This window comes from Amblyomma mixtum, chromosome 2 (genome assembly GCF_055824585.1).
Source record: "Amblyomma mixtum isolate Tamu chromosome 2, ASM5582458v1, whole genome shotgun sequence".
NCBI classification, from domain to species: domain Eukaryota; kingdom Metazoa; phylum Arthropoda; class Arachnida; order Ixodida; family Ixodidae; genus Amblyomma; species Amblyomma mixtum.
In genome coordinates, this window is record NC_143013.1 from 12,032,980 (window position 1) to 12,055,915 (window position 22,936).

At 48.5% G+C, this 22,936-nt stretch overlaps 1 protein-coding gene and 2 non-coding genes across 3 annotated transcripts; all 3 read right to left on the reverse strand.

The window, feature by feature from the left end:
* Nucleotides 1-2,722: 2,722 nt before the first annotated feature.
* On the reverse strand, nucleotides 2,723-2,794 carry TRNAE-CUC (transfer RNA glutamic acid (anticodon CUC)). Its single transcript has one exon. It is a non-coding gene; the product is annotated as a tRNA-Glu (tRNA).
* Nucleotides 2,795-10,465: 7,671 nt separating this feature from the next.
* Nucleotides 10,466-22,485, reverse strand: LOC149358442 (uncharacterized). The gene is made up of 5 exons (XM_089567547.1): nucleotides 18,339-22,485; nucleotides 17,961-18,056; nucleotides 16,953-17,023; nucleotides 11,308-11,496; nucleotides 10,466-10,660 (listed from the first exon to the last, which is right to left on the reverse strand). The coding sequence occupies exons 1-5, from the start codon at nucleotides 18,409-18,411 to the stop codon at nucleotides 10,466-10,468; spliced, it is 624 nt and encodes a 207-aa protein (XP_089423673.1). The 5' UTR covers nucleotides 18,412-22,485.
* On the reverse strand, nucleotides 19,815-19,886 carry TRNAS-CGA (transfer RNA serine (anticodon CGA)). Its single transcript has one exon. It is a non-coding gene; the product is annotated as a tRNA-Ser (tRNA).
* Nucleotides 22,486-22,936: the final 451 nt, after the last annotated feature.

Below are 22,936 nucleotides of genomic sequence, written 5' to 3' on the forward strand. Positions count from 1 at the left end.
TACAGTGCACCTTGGGCGTCCATGCATGGTGGATGAAGTTCAAGGCCGCCAGCTTTCCCTTTAGTTAAGAGTGAAAACTAAAAAAAAGAACACTAATGCCTGGGCAGTGGTTGCACTGGTTTCGCTCGGCTCCGGCGCCGGGGGCGGTCGTCTGCCTGCCGTTGCCAACCAAGGACACATAGATTTAGACAACGAAACTATGCAAATGTGCTAGCTGCTGGACGATTGGCGAAAGCTGCGCAGCGGGTTCATGCGTTGTGCTTATTTATTATTTAACCATACTGCAGGCCAATGCTTTGGCCCTAGCAGGAGGGGCATTTCACAAACAATGCAAAGTAAGAAGGCTACAAAAACAAAAGAAAAATGTCCAGAAATTCAACACTAGTAAGTCTGGCAACAAATGAATACAACGTAAAGGGGCATTAATATAGAAAGAGTGAGAAAATGACATGGTACAGTGCAAGCATACAGTGCAAATCAAGGCGCCTCTACTTGGGAAAAAAAAGACATTCCAGTTCTGATTGAAAGTTGTTCGATTCAAAAATGCTCGGTGGTAGTTTGTTCCATTCATTCACTGTTCCGAAGAGCATGGAAGTGAGTGAGCACGGCTTTAAAACCGTTGCTAATCGAAGAGTCAGCAGTGGAGCTGCGCTTGCAGCACGTACTGCCCTGCTCGTTTCCCGCTCGAGCAGCACGCAGTAGTCGGCTTGTTAACGAAAGCACGCGGTGGAAGCCTGCCCCTGCTCAGTCTTTCGTGAAGCATGCTGGATCTGGTGGTAGGTGTTTGTTCAAGGAAAAACAAATTTAGTCTTATAAAAAAAAATGTGCGTGTTCTCGGCTTGTAATATTTACCTGACTTTATTTTAATCACTGCCCAGGGGCTATATTCTCATGAAGTAGAACTGATTTCTTCCGTATTTTCAAGGGCGACAGTGTCAAAGACAGGCACATTTTTTTTCAACTCAAACCCTTCAAATTAGGGCAGCATGTAACCGGGGACGAGGCGAGGGGGTCGAATAAGATCGCGATATTTTTACGCTTGTCATTAATTATCGGACAAAACGCCGCACACACCGAAAGACACGGGCTCTAATTTTATTACCATGATAATTAAGCTGTTACCAGATAACTCGGTCAGCGCGCTATGTATCAGAAGAAAATAAGTTGTCCATTTTTCAGTCTGTTTTCTCAAGCACTGTCGCAAAAAGACACGAGATGTATGCTTGTGGGATTTCTGATTTCGCGTTACTATATGAAGAAATTCCTGATCCGTTCCATGCTTCCCAGTGACACATATCCCTGCGAAATCTTGAAAGCGCGTGCAGATATCCCCAGAAAGTGCGGAGAAACTCTCTATCCTTTTTACTATATTATTACTTTTTATGACTCGGTTTCAAGGCTACCGTCGGACGCTACCCCCTCTGTTTTTTTCCCCCCTTCATGGTCACCCTGTTCTGGGTCTCTCTTCTTCTTCTTCTCCATATGAAAATGACACATACCCACGCGGGGGGATTGCCAAGGTACGGTGGTGAATGCCAAGGAGGTATATGTGCGGGAAAAAAGCTAAGTAAATTGTAGAATGTTTGAAATTAGAAAATATGTATGAATTGTTGAAAATGTTTAATAAATAAACAAATGAGATACATCAGGAATAAAATAAAATACGCTTTTTGGACATTCGGTGGAATTTTATATGGATTTAACAGGATAATTGCGACCAGTTGGTATGATGTAATCATGAAGGTAGCCGCTAATAGTTCTTAACGAGAATCCCGTGGCGCTCGCACCAAACGAGAGCAGAACTGGCAGAGACAAAGGGAGTCCTTACCTCGAAAGAGGTACTTCCAATTACTGTTTTCTCTGTAATGCGAACCGCCGGTAGGAGAGGAGATAATGGTCAATTGTTTCAACTTCTCCGCATGTGTTACAAAGGTTTGTCGGAGCAAACCCGCATCTGCATAAGTACAAGTTGAGGGGGAGGGGGATTCTGCATCGCAAACGCGTCAAGGACACTTCACACCGCCTTGTCTTACATGATCGGACAATCCATGGGAACTTTAAATGGTGAAAGTCCACGGTATTCAGCAACGGATCACCAAAGCTGGCTGATATATGTTGGAACCGCTGGAAACGGGAGGTCTCCAACATAATGAGGTGCGGTACGGGATATATTACAGGGGCAGTGAGAGCTGACCTTGCCAATAAATCAGACACCTCGTTGAAATAGATTCCCGAATGACCAAGTACCCAGACAAAGCGGGAGGGTCACTTCTCCTTCTCCTACTTTCCTGACGCCTAGCGCCAGTTAGGATGAAACACGTACGCGTAGGGAGAGAACGAAGACAGGAAGACAGCGAGAAGGCTGTGTGGTCACGGGCGCCTAGCTTCTTAGAGAAGAGCCTCAGCCTGGTCAGCCTCAGGTTTCTACAGGGCGAGGCGAAGCAAAACGCTGCCCCGCGAATCGTGACCACTTATCACTGATTAAAACTTGTTTACGCGTAACTATGATTGTCGTCGATGAAAACAACCCGCGACCTACTCAGCGTCCCATTCGATCGGCGGAACAAAAGCGTACATGGGCGTTCATGTGCGTGGAGTGCATAACACCAGTAGTCACTTGACCTTCTGCAAAGCTGACTCTGTTGTTGACAATTGTGTTCAATGCAGAATTATTTCAAAAGCAGTTATTTGATGTGTGTTAAGCAGGGGAAAAAAAAAATCGTTCCGACACCGGGAATCGAACCCGGGCCTCCTGGGTGAGAGCCAGGTATCCTAACCACTAGACCATGCCGGAGATGCTGTCCGTCGTGTTGCAGTAGATACAAGTACTCACTGCCAACGCGCACCAATGAAATTGCACGTTGTCATGCAGAAGGCACACAGGTAACTGATCGAGACAGCTTCCGAAATTAGTCATGAGCTGGTAACACTTTTGAAACGAATCAGTTACGAGTTTTTGTTCATGCAAACTACGAGGAAGATGAAAGGAACTTTACTGGCCGTTTACGGCCAGTATTTCATGTAGCACGTTTAACTCCGCGTCCACGTCATCTGAATACTCCAGCGTGTCGCTTGGAGGTTGGACAGGCGCCAGCGCCGCGGATATTGCGCGCGGAGCTATAGCCCTGGAGTGTCCGCGTGGCCTCCGTGATCTAACAACGCGCTGCCGGAGCCGATCGCAGAGGCCACAATGTCTGATATATGTTTGCGGTGGCTGGCGGCAGAGGGCGATCTCTTCGTTGCACCGTTTTTTTTTTTTTTTCAATGGTCATGTAAATAAATCTGCAGTGGAAGTCAGCAAAAAGCGATTGGAGGATTGGTGGCTGAAAAGCAGAGATGTGGAATAAGGTTAGAATAGTAGGAAACCGTAGGCAAAGTTGATGGAGAATCTTAATGAGAATTGCCAACACAGTAAACAAAAAAAATAATAAATAAAGAAAAGCTGAGCATGGTGGCAATTGCCACCACCCCGTTTCAAAGGGTGCGCTCCTATCCATCCATCCATCCATCCATCGCAATGCAGGCGGTGAAATTAAAAATGCAGTCATGGGTAGAAGGGAATAGGATACTCGGAGAACTTCAGAATGGGTTCAGAAGGGGTAGGCGGTTAGATGATAGCCTGTTCGTGCTTACCCAATGCATAGAAATAGCTAAGGCGGAAAATAGACCTCTGTTTTTAGCCTTTCTGGACATAAGCGGTGCATACGATAACGTGAACAGGGAACTCCTGTGGAGCATATTGAAAGATTTAGGTATTGGTGATGAGGTAATTGATTTTCTACAGGAAATGTACCGACATAATGAAGTTGAAATTACATGGGAAGGGAAAAAAAGTACCACAACTGTGGGGGTGCACAAAGGATTAAGGCAAGGTTGTCCTCTATCACCGCTGCTGTTCATGCTTTACGTGATAAATATGGAAAGAAGGCTAGAAGAAAGTAATCTGGGTTATAATCTGTCGTACAGATTAGGCGGAAATGTAGTTAAGCAGCGACTCCCGGGTTTAATGTATGCGGACGATATTGTACTGTTAGCAGATAGCCAGGAAGATTTAGAAACTTTGGTTAATTGCTGTGGAGACGAAGGAGACGCTCTAGGATTCAGTTTTAGCGCAACTAAATCAGGTGTGATTATTTTTAACGATACAACTGATCAGGTGCTTACAATACAAGGCCACGAAATACCCAAAGTGGCCGAATACAAATACCTTGGGATATGGCTAAACGAAGGGCAGATATACACGGAAAAGCATGAACAGGCTCTTAGGGCAAAAGGACGAAGAGACGCCGGGATAATGAAACATAGGGCATTATGGGGGTACAACAAATATGAAGTACTAAGAGGTATTTGGAAAGGAATAATGGTGCCGGGACTTACTTTCGGCAATGCGGTTCTGTGCTTAAGGGCAGAAGTTCAGTCGAGACAAGACGTAAATCAGAGAGCTGTTGGAAGATTAGCACTAGGTGCCCACGGCAAAACCACAAACGAGGCAGTACAAGGGGATATGGGCTGGGCATCGTTCGAAGCACGGGAAGTTAAGAGTAAAATACTATACGAAGAACGCCTGAGGAAATTGGACGATAACAGATGGGCAGCTAAGGTATTTAAATATTTATACAGAAAGAACGTTGACTCACAGTGGCGGAAAAGAACTAGAAAACTAACCAGTAAGTATGCCGGTCATGAGGACGGAGAAAGAAAGAGCATTAAACGACAGGTTAAAAACGCGGAAGTTAAAAATTGGATGAATTCAATGGAACAGAAACATAGTGTAGAACTATATCGATACTGGAAAAGGCAGATCAGGAAAGAATTTTTCTATGATAACTCAAGAGGCAGTGCCCTACTTTTTCAAGCTAGATCAGGGTGTCTTAGAACGCGCAGCTACAAAAATAAATTTAACGAAGAAGATGACACATGTGCAGGGTGTGGTAGATCTGTGGAAACAATTGAACACCTCATAATCAAATGTGATGGTATCCATCCGGATGTCGATGCAGGCGCAGTCACTCTTCCTGAGGCCCTAGGGTTTAAAGATAACAATGGTCATGTAAATAAATCTGCAGTGGAAGTCAGCAAAAAGCGATTGGAGGATTGGTGGCTGAAAAGCAGAGATGTGGCATAAGGTTAGAATTGTAGGAAACCGTAGGTAAAGGTGATGGCGAATCTTAATGAGAATTGCCAACACAGTAAACAAAAAAATAATAAAGAAAGAAAAGCTGAGCATGGTGGTAATTGCCACCACCCCATTTCAAAGGGGGCGCTCCCATCCATCCATCCATCCATCCATCCATCCATCCATCCGTCCGTCCGTCCGTCCGTCCGTCCGTCCGTACGTACTTGACCCTCGGGATCTCTTGGTAGCTGGTCCACATCTCGGGCATCCCGGGTACAGTGAACTAGAATTCCGGGCCTTCGCGAACGCAGTTGCCTGACTCCCGTCAGAGGCGAGAGAGATACTGCAATAACGCTTCTTTTTAGGTTGGTCCATACTTGAATTGGTGCAAAAATAGCGCCAGACCATCCAAACTACATGAAAGAATGAAGACGAGACACAGGGATTGAGTCAGAGATTTTCTCCGACTTGTAGCACGCCGTATAGTGAAGGGGTCTGGAAATTTCGACCGCCTGGAGTTCTTTAACGTCCACTGACAACGCACAGTACACGGGCCTCTAGAATTTCGCCTGTATCGAAATTCCACCGCCGTGACCAGGATAGAACCCGCGTCTCTCGGGCGGCCCGGTAGGCATTGTAGAGGAGAGTGGGACTTGACAAATAAAGGGGGGAGGGAAGAGAAAGAACAAGGTACACATTGCAAGTTATGAACAAAAAATTCAGGGGCACTTTGGCTCTCTAAAGTGCTGCAAGGCGAACGCGTTTCCTGGCCACTGTTTGTTTTATTTACTTCTTTATTTTTCATATTTTGTTTTTATTTTTATTTTCACATCTTATCTTTATTTAGTTTTTATTTTTGTTTATATTATTATATTAATTTTTTATTTCCCTTTTCTTGACTTTACTCCTTTTATTTTATTTATGAAGCCCATGCATTTACTAGATGCGCCTTCATTCATGATGGAACCTTGAGTCTTTTAAGCAGTGACGCCGAAAGGTGGACGAATCTGCCGACGCGTCTGTCGACACTACTGCCGACGCGTCTGTCGACACGGCTGTCGACGCGTCTGCTAACGACAGTATGAGCCATTAGAGGCTTTCGCCTTAAAAAAATGGGTTAGGCAATGCAGAAGCGAAGCTACACAACAAAAAATTGCAATAGCAAGCGCTGAGAAAGGCGCACTGCCTCGTCTTATGAGCGTCAGCTGTCAGACCGTTCGGTCAACACCAAACCAGGCACACCAGCAGGACAGGGAGGATTAAATGAAAGGGGGGGATTGAACTGCTACAGGACAGGAGAGGAGACAGCGTTCAATGTGTGCAAAAAGGGATGGAGAACTGGGAGCGAGGGGTCTGAACGTAGCAGTGGCGTAGCCAGAAATTTTGTTCCGGCGGGGGGGGGGGGGGGGGGGGGGGGGGGGGGGGCTAATGTTGGTGCCCCATAAGCCCGGCAGCCGCCGGTAGGGGCAAAACGACAGGGGGGCTGAATCTCCGCCGCTGTTAACGTCACAGCTCAAACACCTGTATATTAGTGATGCTCGCTGTTGGGGGAGACTCGCTGTGACCATTTGCGAATCACGTGGGGCCAAAATTGGTGATAACGTGATCACATTTGAGGGCTTATAACTCTTTACCAAATAATGTAACATAAAAACCAGTTTAATTTTCGGACTCTACTCGACGAGTAGAACCCGATAGACACCGAGGTGATATATTTTAGATAATAATATATTATGGTTAGGCCTCATTTTGAATAGCCATAGCCGAAAAATGAGTGACGTCACATTCGAACCGATTTGATTTTCGGAGATGATACTGTTCGGATTCTCGGATTTTTCGGATTTTCGGACTCTACTCTATTTCCCCCACAGTATGCGACTCATAGTTTATTTAGAGTGGGCTTAAAGAAAACTAAGAAAAACGTAGCCCTACCCGTACCGTCTTGCGACACAACGGGCTTAAACCGATGAAAATAAACGAATTGGCCAAGTAGGCAATTGTAATTTTGACACCCGAAGGTGGAAAAGTATGCGACACAGAAAGTAGATTGAGGTTGAAAGTAACCTCGCCCTCTCCACTAAAGTACCGCGGGTAAAGTATGCGACACATTGAATAGGTTGGGGCAACCGAAAAGGAAATAAAAATAATAGGCCCCTGCCTGCACCGTTTACACACAACAGGCTTAACCCAATTGAAAAATAAAAGAGGATGCCCATAGGCAAGTTGTAATTTGACCACCCGTGGGTGGAAAAATAAAATATTAGGGGTAATGCTACATTAGCGACCCACAGCCGAGAGAGCGGGCCCGGGGAGGCTCCCCTGACCTCCCCTGGGAAGTAGCGGAAAGGGAAATGGGACGTGGGAAGGGAATGGGGACAGCGAGATTTTTGCTCTGATCCTTCAATTATCTCGACTCCATTACTGGCCCGCCTGGCCAGGGCAGGGAGAGCATCGAGATTGCCCAATGGCGCGGCCCCACTCACGGGATGCCCGACCACCCACCATACGCAACGGGCTCCGACCGTCGGAGACAGGAAAACCTAACACGGGGTCAGTAGCTACCTGGGGCTCCTCATCGCTCACTAAAGGCTTTTCCCACCTGCCGGCTACTAGCCGTTGAAGGTTTTTCGCGGTTTTTCGGACACCGGAAGTATGTGTGATAGTCCCGGCCAGTGGACGCCCAGTTCGTCAACGGCCTCGCGGCCTCAGAACCGGTCAGACTCCGGGGGGCCCATCTGTGCTTCCTCCAACCATCCATGCACTTATTTCCTCTCCTAGCTTACTCTTCTCCTACTGAGGAGAGAGTGTTCAAGGCTGGGCGACCGGGCCACTAACCAAGAACGTGGCTTAGGATGAGATGACCCGGGCCTACTCCACCGGTACTCCACACATCTTCGGTTTTCGCCAGACTCTTACGAGGCAGTACTAAGCCCTCATCCCCCGGCATCCCGCAGGCGGTTAAGCCTGCGGCCGGCCGTAAGGCCGCTTCCCCGGGGCGGCGGTCCTCAGAGCCTGGCCACTATGAACCCCCGCGCGGACCTGGTTTCTCCGTAACCAGAAACCGACGCGTCGGTAGCCAGACTTGCACGCCCCCGCGCGCAGAGGAAGGAAGGTAGCATGTATTCGAAAACCTTTTGGCGTTTTGACATGCCTTCCGGGCCGGATTTCGTGGGTCCAACCTGAGTATAAACCCAGGCCTGCCTCCGCTCAGGCATCGGACCTCACGTGCACGACTGGCCCTCACAGTCGTCTGGGAGTCGCTGCCACTCCCATTGGGGGTTTGCATCCCCAGAGGATGGGTCCCGGCCATCCCATCCCCACTGCTGGCATTGCACCGAAACAAAGCCTAGTAGCCGAAACTACACCGGCCCGTATTCGGTGGCGGGGGGGGGCCACGAGCAGGCTGCACAGTCAGATTTCCCCCCCAGTATGCGACACAGTCGGAAATAGTTCTTGGGTTTCGGCAGTCAGTGCTCTGATTACTACGCGTGAGGAGAGGGAACCAAGGCCTTACAGGAGCAGCGCCGTGCGAGGGCCGCTGTTAGCGGCGCGCCGTTATCGAGAACCTCTCTTTACTGCTTCGATAACCTCGTCCCTCTCCCACGTAACACGACAGCTCTGAGCCAGTGTTGCGCGACGCCACTCCCCCGCTTGGAACAAAGGAATTTGTTTTCAGCACCTATTGTGTTGTCGGTGCCCTCACGTCGCAGTTGTTTCTACACTCTAAGCAGAAAGGTCTAAAAAGGGAGTAAGCTGTCCTCAGCACACACCCTTTTATAGAAGGGAGTGCGTTAGAGGAACTCCCTTTATGCTCCCGTTCACCCCATTACGCCCTCTTAGCACACTCCATTTTACACCTTACTCCTATTCACTCCATTACTCCCTCTAGCACACAACCTTTTATAAAAGGTAGTGCATTAGAGGGAGCAATGGGAGTAAAAAGGGAGTAAGGTATCCTCTAGCGCACTCCCTTTTATAAAATCTTGTGTGATAGAGGAGATTACTCATTTTTTGCTTTCATATAGAATGTTTTTTTCGATGTTAGAGGCATGTAGCAATTTTGCTATGCAGCGAGTGAGGAGTTTGTGCTGCCCGTAATGCGTCATGTAAATGGACAGGGGCGGTGAGCGAGCGGGAGGATTTACTCTCATTTTGAGACCTGATGGGTAAACGATGCAGTGGGGTTCCCGCGCAGCAGGTGTTTTGGCACTCGAATAGACAGCAGAGTGAGATGGGAACTAAAGAGAACGAAATAAAGTACTTTGAACGAGAAAGACGCGCAAATTTCGCGCTGCTGCTCGCGAGCAATCGTGTGCCTTGGCAAGCACGGCTCTCCGATTTCTGTTTGCATGCTAACAACATATATGGAGAGAATGCATGGCATAGCAAACAGCGAAATTAGTCCCGGTGTCTATGCCTTTCACAACAGCATTTCTCAACCGCTGCTCTTTATGGATAACGAAGGTGACGTGAATGTGCCGACTCCAGAGATGAGTAAAAAACTGTCGGAAAATTGTTGGTTTAAAAGGAAAGGGCAGATATATACGGACACGGGCCTCTGAAGTTAAAATCAGCACGTCCGGAAAGCAATATGTACTCGAAAGAATGGTTTATTCCAAAACATTGATCTAGGTTAAAAGGATTTTAAAATTCAGAAAAGTATGGGGCGCTTAGAGGTGACAAGGTCAAGGTCAAGTGACAAGGTCAAGGTCAAGTGACAAGGTCACGCGACTTTCCGCGACCAGTCAGTGAATTTCTTCAAGCAAAAAAACTTGCTTTTTGAGGACACGAAACGGAGCAGTAATTGTCTCACATCTCGGTGGACACCCGAACCGCTCCGTAAGGGAAGGGAGGCAGATGGGAGTGGAAGAAAGGAGAAACAGGTGCCGCAGTGGAGGGCTCCGGAATAATTTCGACCCCCTGGGGCCTTTAACGCGCACTGAGGTCGCGCAGCACATGGGTGCCTTTTGCGTTTCGCCTCAATCGAAACGCGGCCGCCGCGTACGGGTTCGAACCCGGAACTCCAGCTCAGTAGCCGAGTGCGCTATCCACTGAGCCGCCGCTGCGGGTAAAATCGGCGAAGTTTTAGTGTGACAGATCTTATGCTATCGCATCAATAAAGAAATATAAGCGCGGTAGTGTGCGCCACCGTCCCTTTTCATAGGGGACCTAAGACCACCCTCCTATGCACCCATCTATCCATCCATCAATCGGTGGTTGACATCTCTCTTACTTGGACCATCTCCTTCCAGGGCTACTTGTGTTGTGCTGCGCCTCTGTCACGTCCTGGCCTTCCCTTGGGACGGCCACGCCTTAGGCGCAAGAAAAATTCAGCAGTTGTAGTTCTTCTCAAAGTTTTTTATTGGTTTCGCAATGTTTTTCACCGCTGTGGTGCAAGGAACTTGAACTGCGGCTGCTGACATTGGTCCAAAACAATATTTCTTTTTGGGCCAAATAGCACGACCGAAAAAAATATTTTGAAATGCTTCGGCGTCGTTTCATATCTCGAACTGCTCCATCGTTAGGTATTGTACTTGGTGTGCCCTGAAGTAAATGAAAAAAAAAAAGAGAACGAATCATGTAGACCAGCGCAACAGTGCAACTACGATCATCCCAATTCCCTGTGAAGCCTCCGCTATCTCCAACCCTCTTCCTCTCAAACAATGCACCACAGTACAATGTTTTGATTATGCTGGCACTGCGCAGCAAAAAGTGAATGCAGTGCAGCGAGGTAGGTCACGTTAAATTACACAGTGGTCTGGATTAACGCGCCCGTAGCATCCGGTCAAAATAGGTAGCAAGAGAGTTTCGTACAAGGCTCCCGTCACGAGAACATCTTTACACACCCTTGATCGATTGAGTAGAAGTTAGCTTTGATATAATGAGTGACATTTATTCAGATTAAAAATTCTATTACGTGCATCCTCATTCTAGTCGCCAGGCTGAAGTCAAATATAGGTGAACTACCAGCGTTGCGCTCAGTGGAAACATTTATGTGCTACACATCACAGAAGGCACAGCGGGAATATGGCTTCTTTAAAATGCGTACTCATGCTATATTTTGGTAAGAGAACGTAGGAGCGTCGTTAATCAGAACACAAGTAACACCTACATATAACAGAAATGCACCGCAAACACAGAAGTGCCATTAACTTGTCCGCAAAGTTAGAAAAGAAAATTCTCTTGCACACCTTCGTACTCGTCATCGAACTCCCGCTGTAATGATTGTCGATGAAGCTTGGGTCAGGTCGTAGACACGGACCACGGAACATTTTAGCCAGCTGATCTAGCTGAAAGTCAGAATTGACACCGCAGATGAAGTTTCCATTCGTGATACAGATATTAATCGGATGCATTGTAGTGCCCACGTCTTCAGTCACCTGTTGTAAAAGGAAGAGGAGAAATTTAGTATTTGTACCAAAATTTTGTTTGCTCATATTTCAAGCTAAAACTGTAGACAGGGAACGTAACTTCAACAAGGAGAAGCTTTGGGCCAGTTGGTCTGACATGTTGGAGAGGAGGAATAACCGCGAACTTAGACGAGGCTTAAGAACGAGAAGAAGACAGGACGAGCGGTAACTAGCAAATGAAATTTATTGGGAAAACAGACATGTTGCAACAATTGAAGAGGCTTGAAAGGGAGATTTTAGAAGCGGCACACATGCGCAAACTTGGGCTCGATATGTGTGTTAGTGAGCCTTCTGTGGCGCTTTTAGATAAAAAGACATGGTTTCTGTTAAACATGTGCCAGGCATCTCCTTCATTTTTTGTGTTTGTTTCGATTTGTTTCTTTATCCATCTCGCGTGTTCCATGTGTCCTTATCTAAGTTCTCGCAATGTAACGGTGTTACGTACGCTGTGCGCAGATGCAACCTTTGCTGCAACATCTTTTTTCCCAATAAACTTCAGTTGCTATTTACCGCTGGTCTTGTCTTCTCGTTCTTAAGTCTCGTCCAAGTTCGCGGTTATTCTTCCTCTCCAACATTACTCCATTTTTACATCTTGACTCTCCAATATAAAGAGCATCTCTCTTTTCGCGTTAGTTATTCGCGATTAAAGGCAGTAATGCGCAGGTCAACAAAAGCCTCACTGTGAACCATCTTCGAAGGAGAAAAATGTTGTATCGTAGTAATGATAATTAGCAGTAAAACAGTACACGTAGCATACGGTCGAGCCGATCTGTATTCTGCTACTTCGTCGTCTTCTCCACACCCGCGCGCGCGAGTGCGTGCAGCGCACTTGCCACACTTCATCTTTATCACATTTCCGCCGCACTTAAAAAAACAAAATGTCTAGCGGATGTCATAGTCTTTGAACCATGCGGGCCGCTTCTTTTTTCGAGTACTTCGGTGAGGCGGCGCAGGAAGTGAAGCCGCAGTTGCCGCTGTGGATGTACTACACGAGGGTTGAGGAGCGGCTGCCGATTCCGGAGCGGGCGAAACCAGGTGCGATGAAGGGCCCGGGCAGCTAACTTGAGCGGCTGGCATCAGATGGATTGAAGGCGCGTCCGAAGAAGAACCCTGTACGACGGTTCCGGACTGTGGACTGTGCGGCGGCATTCTGTTGCCGTCGATAGGCGGCGAAATATTAGCGAAAAGGGCCGCTGGAGCTGGGGAGGACAGTTGCTGCTGAACTACTTCTGGGCGAACCGCAGAAAACTTGGACGAGTGCCACACTCGCCCATCATCCAGCAGATAAGATGCAGGTCCACGCTGCTCCACAATCTTCCGAGGTTCCGAAAACCGAGCTGACAGTTTGCCTCGCACAGTTGGTTTGCGAACACGCACGTACTGGCCAATCTGAAAGTGACGACACTTGGCGCCACTCCGCTGGTCCGCATAAAGCTTGTACTGCGTTTGCTTCTCCTGAAGCCTCTGCCGCAAAAGCTTAAGCGCTTTTGTCGGATCCGTTGGGAAGCACTGATCCGGCAGTCCTACGACGTTCAGTCTTGTGCGGGGCAACCGGCCATGAAGTAGGACAGCTGGTGCAAGTCCTGTCGTGGCATGGGGCGTACAGCGGTAGACACCGAGGTAGTCCACAATCGCTGTAAGTAGGTCGCGTCGCTCGCACAGAGCCAGCTGAATATAGGACTTAAGCACTCGATTGAATCGTTCCACGAGCCCATTAGCTTGGGGATGGTACACTGAAGAGTAGCAATGGCGTATCCCCCGTTCGCGGAGGAAAGTTTGCATGGCCATCGATGAGAATTGAGGTCCGTGGTCAGAGACAATCTCTTGAGGGTAACCCTCACGAGCAAAGAGGCCAAGCAGGAATTCTTGAACGGTTTGAGTTGTGATGGCATCAGCGAAGAAAACCTCTGGCCACTTACTATAATAATCCATTAGAGTAATCGCGAAGCGGCAGCCACTGGGAGCTTGATCGAAAGGCCCCACAATATCAATGGCAACCTTATCCCAAGGTTTTTCTGGGAAGGCGACAGGTTGCAGAGGAGCTGCCACCGGACGAGCCGATTTGTCACAGGACTGGCAGACAACGCATGTCCGTACCATTTCTTCGACGTGCTCGTCCATTCGCGGCCACCAGTAGAGCTCTCGCAGTCGACTTTTCGTGCGGCTTATTCCGGGGTGTGACTCGTGCGCGATGTCCATGAGGCGTCGTCGCAAACTTTCGGGAACGACGAGCCTGTCACCTCGGTACAAGACGCCCTGCACGACGGACAGCTCCGAGCGCAGGAGATAATATGGTCTGAGGTTCTCCGGTAGGGATTTCTTGTCCGGCCATGTCGCAGATGTAAACTGAATGGCTTGAGCAACTGCCGCGTCGCTGATGGTTGCCTCTTGTAGCTCTTGTAGAGTCACGGCTGGCGATAGCAGGCAGACGAAATCGTCGTCACTGGAGTCGAACTCACTGGGCTCACTGCATGATGAGGTCGGTAAGGGAAGGCGAGACAGAGCGTCCGCAACAGAGTTGTCATTGCCTTTGCGGTACTCTACAGTGTAGTTGTAGCACAACAGGCGAGCCGACCAACGTGAAATTCGCAACGGCCGATGACCCGTTCCTTTCGTCGACAGCAAAGTGACAAGTGCACTGTGGTCAGTGCGTAGAACAAAAGGCCGGCCCCACAAATACACGTGCCACCGTTCGCACGCCCAAACGCAAGCTAGGGCCTCACGTTCACCAACAGAGTACTTTCTTTCTTGGGGTGTCAAGGTACGGGAGGCAAACGCAACAGTTTGCAGGGAATGGCCGTTGTCTTGCTGAAGCACTGCCCCAAGGCCATATCCGGAAGCGTCAGTCGTTATACGACCACGGGAAGGGCAGGATCAAAAAAATGCAGTACGTCACATGACGTCAACATGGACTTCAGTAGTTTGAAGCTTGAATCTGCAGCAGCGGTCCAAGTGAAGGCTGAGTCGCTTCCACGAAGTAGGGCGCGCATAGGCTCAACGACGTCGGAGTAATGCGGGATGAACTTGGAGTAGAAACCCGCAAGTCCAAGGAGGGAGCGATGCTCACCGATGTTAGATGGAGTCGGAGCCTTCGTAATCGCCTCGATGGCAGAAGAAAGCAGAAACAGTCCTTCACCACTGACAACGTGCCCCAAGAAAGTGAGCTTCGGAACGTCGAAGACACATTTGTGGTTGAGCTTGAGTCCGGCTTGGGACAGGCGCTCGAGAACAGCACGAAGGTTGGTCAGGTGCTCCTGTCGGGTGGTGCCATGGACTATGATATCGTCGATGTAGAAGAGGACACCTTTGCACCCTTTTAAAATTAAGTGCATCGTCTTCTGCAAAGCCGAAGGCGCCGAAGCAAGGCCGAAACACACTCGTTTGAAGCGGAAGAGGCCATCATGGGTAATGAATGTGGTCAATTCCCGACTCTCAGGGCTAAGTGGTACTTGATGGTAAGCCGAGGCAAGGTCCAACTTCGAAAAACGCTGTGACCCGGCCAAGCTATGTAGAAGTTCTTCCGTTTGAGGCAAAGGAAAACTGTCGACCACAATAGCCTTGTTCGGCTCACGCAAATCGACGCACATTCTGATGGAGCCATCCTTTTTCCGAGCAACGACTATCGGTGAAATCCACTTGGAAGCGTCGACCCGTTCAATGATGTCTTGAGCTTCAAGCTTCTGCAGTTCCTCGGACACTTGCTGTCGAATGGCAAACGGCAGCCGTCGGAGCTTGCAAGCAACAGGAGAAACGGAATCCTGCACTCTGACTTTGTGCACGTAGCCACGAGCAACTCCGAGTTCCTTGGAGAAGAGATGTTCGAAGTGTGGACGTAGCTCAGGAGGTAACAGAGGCGTATCAGGCGTCATGGAAAGACATTCCAACGATGCACCTTTTATCTTCATTTGTAGGGCTGCAATGGAATCCAGACCCAGCAGCGTTGTGCCTCCCGAGACAACGTACAACAGGATGCAGGCGGTACGGTCGTGAAACTTGGCTGAGGCAACAAAACAGCCTTGGACTATAATCCGAGACTTAGAATAGTCCAATAGTTGAACTGCAGTTGGTTTAAGCGGGAAAATTGCAGCGAAGAATCGGTGGTATAGGTCTTCAGAAATAATTGACACAGATGAGCCGGTGTCAATCAGGAAGCGGATGGACTTGCCTTCAATCAGGACCGAGGCGAAAATTCCGTTTTTTTGACTTTCAACATTGAGAATAGATGCACTACTGAATCCATCCGGCATCGACGATGTGTCAGCAGTATCTGCAACTTGCTGAACTTGAACAGGACGGTCGGACGACTTGCAGAGAGAGTCGAAATGGCCCATCTTGCCGCACCGACCACACTTGCGGTTGCGGGCTCGGCATGCAGGGTTGTTCGCCAGGTGGGCCGTAGAACCGCAACGGTAGCACATGCGCTGTGGTATTGCAGCAGCAGGTTGTGACGGTTGACTTTGGCACTTGCAGCAATGGGCCTGAGGTGGGGTTTGTCTCGATCCGCGCTCGCATCCCACACGATGTACTGGAGCGTCCTCCTCAGCCAATTCCCTGGCTTCACGGGAAGCTTGCTCGCACTGTCGAGCAAGGAGCACGGCGCGCGACAGAGTCAAGGAGGAGCCTTCCATGAGTAGGCGCTCACGCAGATGGCAACTCGAGGTCTTCTCCACCAGCTGGTCCCTGATCATATCGTCCGCCATGGTCCCAAAGCCACAGTCGCCGACAAGGCTGCGAAGGACAGCGACGTACTCATCCGTTGTCTCTCCTGGAGCCTGAACTCGACGGCGAAAGCGATGACGTGCGGCGATTACATTCACGGACGATTTGTAATGCTCCGACAGAATGGATATCGCCGCATCAAATTCGTCAAGGCGGGGCGCCTCGTCACCGGAGTGCGATGCAGCTGCTGTAGGCGCTGGAGTGGACGACGGCGGCGCCAAGGTATAAAAAATGCGCTGACCTTCCAGTCCGATGCAGTTCAGCAGGATGGCCTTCCGCCTGTCCGCGCCCAGAGTAGAGGCACCAGAGGCCAGCATGTAATTCCGGAACGCCAGCTCCCATTGCTCCCATGGAAGGGCAGGACGACCAGGAGTCGGCAGGAAGGGCGGTGGTGGCTGAAGCCCAGAAAAGCTCATGACGGAAGGTGAGCAGGCCACGTGAAGGTCCCGAATCAAAACAGCATCCTCGTCGCCAAAATATGTTGTATCGTAGTAATGATAATTAGCAGTGAAACAGTACACGTAGCATACGGTCGAGCCGATCTGTATTCTGCTACTTCGTCGTCTTCTCCACACCCGTGCGCGCGAGTGCGTGCAGCGCACTTGCCACACTTCATCTTTATCACAAAAAACAATTTCCTCAAACATTCACTCTGAAAATCGCCTGCGTCACCAACACTAATAAATTTTGTAGGGATTACAATGTACCTGGCCGATTTCCTGGGTGAACGACTGTGATCTCGACGAATCCGACGGCGTACTGTCAAGCGGGAAGTCAACTGCACACGGAAGACAAGTGTTCACACTTACTATTTGAACAAACACCTGCAATGGTGCTCGTCACGAGCGTTGGGAAACATCGGCAGATTGAAAGTTTGCCTGCGCGGAGTCTACGCAGCCAGCACATCCCACCGGCTGTCTGAGAAGATGATGGGATACTGAAAAGTTGAAATTAGGCATCGTGGCCACGACCTCAAGGACGATGTAAGCTGACTGGAAGCACTGAATGGCAAGGACTGGTTAATTTACATATTGTCGACCATGCCACTGATACACATCCTTTAAGAATTATAGCGACCATAGTTCTAACGAAGATCTTAAATGTGACTACAGTTTGGCTAGCGTGCTCATGACAGTGCATGCCATACAAACTAAAACAGGATATCTAATGAATAGGAGTTCTTATGCGGCACAGGTTCCAAGTATTGAAAAGCTGAGAACTGCATTGAATACGAAAGAGATTACATGAGAACAGATTGAAAACACTCTACTGTGGCTACTTTAGGAATGGGAATTGACAGATGCGTGTGTGCGTATACAAGGAAATGATGTACGAAATTACGTTAAGATCAAAGTGGCGTATTTTAGGTGACAGTAATAAGGAATTATAGTGACCATAGTTCTAGCGAAGATGTTAAATGTGACTGTGGTTTGGCTAGAGGGCTCATGACACAGTGCATGACATACAAGCCAAAACAGGATTTCCTATGAATAGGTGCTCTTATGTGGCGTATGTTCCAAGCATTGAAAAGATGACAACTGCATTGAATACGAAAGAGATTGCTTGAGAACAGATTGAAAATACTGGATACTTTAGGAATGGGAATTAAGAGATACTTGCGTGCGCATACAAGCAAAGGATGTACGAAATTACGTTAAGATGAAAGAGGCGTATTCGTCGGTTACGGTGATAAGGTGGGTGCGAAAGTAACATACCCCATCCACTGGTTCCTTCCGAAGGTGCACCCTCTGGCTTGTCAAGACGACGTGATGTGTCCAGTGAGCCATGGCAACATGCACTACTTCCGGAAACTAGATGAGCGAAAGTGATAAACGTGACGTTAACAGAGCTACGACAGTTTAATCCAGGCAGAAAAGTTACGCAACAATGTAATTTCGTTACGCTATGACCAAAATGTGTCATTATGGGATCAATAAAAACTAACTGATAGGCTCTTCCGGATGGCATAACTCTGCAGCTTTAGACGTAAAGGGGATAAGTAATCATTGATTGCCATTAATAGAATTAGCATCTTCCAACTGTAACAACCCGAACTCAGTGGTATAGAGTCCGCAGAAAGAAAGGGACCGCACCTGGACTGAAGCTTTTGCCGCTGGAGCCGTGAGAGTCGCATTGCTGCTTCCAAGTCTCGCCCCGTGAAGCCATGTCGAGAAAAAGTCCGGATTTGAACTTGGGCGCGTTGTTGCTGATGACGGCTGGTAGTGCAGTGAATGGAGCGCATAGTGTTTATATATCGCTTATCGCCCAGGTTATCACCTCTGGAGGCGGAGCTTGCCTGGCTATCGCTTCCGATAAGAGAGGAACGCTGGCTTGCCTGGCTATCGCGCTTCCGATAAGCCGATAAGATAGGAACGAAGCGGAAGGTGGGACCTTTACAAAGGGGGCGTAGCGATCGCCTCCAGCGCTGGGAGAGAGCATACAGAGGCATAAAAGCAAATAGAGTAGTCGAGGATAAAATCAGCATCAAGAATACAAGCGTAAAGCCGCTTGATAAACTGGAAATGGAAGTTCGCTTCAAACTCCGCCACACCACGCTACGTCCTCGGCCCTGATGCGCTTTTTTCTCAAGTTTATAGATGACGATTGGTTCTGACCCTCCGTTCCTTTCTGAAACTCGGACTGCCACTGTTTTCGTCGTGTTTTTCATTTTCGCGGGCGCCATTTTCCTCCTGATCAAGGCGTTGCGAACACTGCGCATTGTGCTTTCTGTGATGTGCGCTAACTCTATGTCGTGGTTTTGCGCGTTTGACTGCAACGAGTGGCATTAAAATGGCTGCGCACTTTTTATGACAGCACAGAGAAAGAGTGGGACCTTTCGCAAGAAGCAGTGGCTCCTCATCAACGAAATAAACATTTTTTTTTCCAACAAAAAACACCGTTGTTCGCAGGGTCACGAACATCAATAATTGCTCGCGATAAACGCATCCCTTGATTCAACATCTCATTTTTCATCCTTCATTCTGTTATTCATTAGGTAATTAGTACATTCCATGAAGAGAATCGCTCGCATTCAGATGGATGAATTTGATGCTAGACTTCCTCTCCTCGCAAGGTTTGGACATTTAATCAGGAACTATTGCAGTACCATATATTCTACACTTCGCGCATTGCCTCCTCTCGGTCGAACGTTTGGTGATTTTGTGAAGGTCCGTTGCGGAGGAGCGATTCTCTTCAGCTTGCACTTTGATATGTTAATCGCTGACTGAGTTCTGAGCAACTCTGGTTCTTCAAAAATGTTTCTCAGCACCTGTGTTTTTGTGCAGTATGCAAGTTTTTGCATCTCTCCAACATGCGGTGAGGTCCTGAAAGCAATTCACTAGGGTTACAAAACGTAGGCTGTGAATAACGATTATGTAAATAAAATTTAAACAGTGTGCTCTAACGTCCTGAAGCAATGAGAGAGAAGCCAACAGCAACAGAAACCAACGGACACAGGGGATTTTTATTTTTTTTTATTTATTTAATGGTGTTGATCAATTTAGAATAATACTGAATATGTTATTGCTTAAAGCTAATTGATAAGAAAAGCAGAAGAAAAAACAACCACATGCCGCCGGTGGGATCCGAACCCACGACCTCCGAATTTCGCGTCCGGTGCTCTACCTCTGAGCTACGGCGACGGCTGTTTTGGAAGGGATGTTTTGGAAGGGACGCCGCAGTGGAAGCCTATAGCTAGGGACCCGAATTAATTTAGACCACCTGAGGTTCTTGTCTGAGAGGTTTTGTGCAGACAGTACATTGTCTTTTGTATTTTGTAAGTGTATTTTGTGCACTTTGTGTATGTGCCTGTAACGCATTAGCGACTTGCTAATGTAAGCAATGTATTTCAATATCCCCGATATAGAATTTCTTTCCCTTCTTTGACCTCGTGCTGTTGCGCTCGAAAACTATTAACTTAAATCTTCGACGTATTTTACTTACGAATTTTCCTTCGCATCAACGTCTTAAATATATTCGGTATATCCCGTGTCTTATTAGCGGCGAATGTGAGCATGAGCTTTCTCTCACGATGGAGCAGAAGCAGTGCGGGAAGCTCCCAGTGTCTAGAGCTGCGCATTTTCACGATAAGCACGTACGGCACAGACCCGATTGTGATTGCCTGCGCTCGCGGGTTCAATACTGTGGTGGAAGCAGCTCGCTGTGACGCGGTCTATAGAACACATCTCTGATTGTCTTTGGCATGGACTGTACCTGCGCTGCCGCGAGGTATCCTCATCTCAGGGCCACGAATAGGGAATGCAAGCCACAAAGCTTATGAGCTGTAGCTGCGCTGAAGCAGAATGTGTCGCAGAACTGTGTCGCAGAATGTATGCTTTCTAAGCTCCGAATAAACTTTGTCAGCCGACCGACCCATTGTGGCGCACACAACAAAGCATATGAGGTCGACAGGGATGTGTTCTGGCCGCCGAGCGACCACGTCACCGGGGCGAGGGTCTGACTTCAACGAACGAGCGAGACCACCAAAGGCGGTGCTTAGGAGGCAAGGGTTGACCCGCGTGCCTTCGAACTGGCCGCCAGCGATCGGTCGCCGTCGGGAGAATGGAGCACGTTTTTTTTATTCAGTGACGTAAAATGAACACTGATGGGAATTGCGCCGAACGACGCATCAGGAGCACCATGAGCGGCAGCTGTCACCAGGGTAACTGTTCTTTCAAGAGTGGCGAACAAGATTGTAGAAGACGAGGACCTGGCAGGCCGGACGAAAGAGCGATGCATCTCCTAACTGACTGTCGCGGCTGTATGTTCGCTAACCTTGTGGAGGGGTTGGCATAGCTCTAAGTATCAGGCGTTATTTTAATGCGAAAGCACCGAACCGATGGTTTAGACCCGAGCAAAATCTTATCTTTTATGCGCACCATGGGAGCACAATAAAAATAAACGGAAAACGAAAAAAAAGGACAAAAATACCAGCCCCCATAGTTGAGTGGGCCCATCACGATAGTGGCTAACAAATTTGGCCAACCTTACCACAAAATTTGGTCCATTTCCCCAATTTGGGTTCGGCCTATTTGGACCAAAATTCATGTCCAACGTAATTTCAGTGCGCCTAACAGGACGATGGCCAGAAAATTTGGCCTACCGGGCACCAAAAATTGGTCCATCCCACCCAAAATTTAACCTCTGCCGATCTGTACCAAAATTGGTGCCCAAACTAATTTGAGTGTGCCCAACACGAAGGTGACCCCAAATTTGGCCCACCCTCCCCTACCACGAAATATGACCTCGGGTGATTTAGGCCAAAATTGGTGTCCAAGCTAATTTGAGTGTGGCCAACACGACAGTATCCGAATACTTTGCCAATCCACCACCAAAATTTAGCCTACCCCATCCTCGAAATTTGACCTCAGCCGAATGGCACCAAAGTTGATCTCCAATCTAACTTTAGTGTGCCCAACACGATGACGGCCACCAAATTCGGCCTGCTCAACCTCGAAATTTAGGCCAGCACACTCTAAAAATTTGGCCTCAGTCGATTTGGACAAAAGTTGGTGTCCAAACAGTCTGACTGCGCCCAAAACGATGCTGACAACCAAATTCGGTCAGTCAACTTCCAAAAACTGCCAAACAATGAGGGTAAGTCTTGTGAAAATGAAGTAATTAAACCAAGTTAAGTTAACTTGGCTAAAGTTAATTTCGAAGGTCGCTAGCACAAAAACAATCACCGGCGTAGCTGTCACTGCTCCGACATCACGAAAACACTTAGGGACACGACATCAAAGGGCCGAAATGACCAGCACTGCTGAGATGAAGATGATGGCACAGGACAGGGGGTATACGCACCTCACGAAATATCCATTAAGTTTTCCGTGCACTGTTCGGCGTTTCGAAGGTCGCTAGCACAAGTAAAAAAAAACACCTTAACTGTAGCTGCACCGACGTCAGTAACGCATGACGGATCACGAAGAAAAAGGTCCCAAGTGACAAACACCGAGAGGGGCTCCGAGGAAACGGGGCGCGTGAAGCTCACGAAGCAAGGAAAGGCGAGAGGCTGCGGATGCAACCGCCGCACTGCACGAAAGTCCAAAAGAAACACTCTTCCTACTTCCACCAAGAGGTGAGAGCCTGTTAGCCGCGACACAAGTGCTTGCGCTCGCCATCCGACGGCGTTGAGAGCGAGTGCGATCTGGTGATGTGATCCGTTGAGCCAGTCATGGAGATCTGTGTCCTGCTCACGTGCTCGCCACGCGCCGCGCATAGCCTGACGTAAATCTGCTCGGCAGCGGCCGCCCCGAGAATCGCCTCCTGGCGGTATCTAGGAGCGCAGGAAAGCGCGGGAACGTTAGTACCTCTCTACTCCACTTGCGGCGCTTTGGTAGCGCATTCCTCCTCTATCTTATCAGGGTCCTACCCTCCCTTCTCCTTATCGACACTATGTCCTACCCGATAAGTGTAGAAGAATGATAGGTTGGGCGAGTGGGTAACGATACACGATAGTTACCAAGGGAACGCACATTTTACAGCGCGCCGTATAGATAACAGATAAGACAGATAAGCTAGACCTGATAAGATAGCTTGGACTCACGGCGGGAATATAAACATTGGTGGCTACAGCTTATTCACAAGGTTGAGGTGCCAATATTTCTATACCGGACCCCTCGACATGGCTCAGGAAGAAGCGACGACAACAAAACAATACGGGCGTTGGAACGTCCAAATCGAGACAATTACA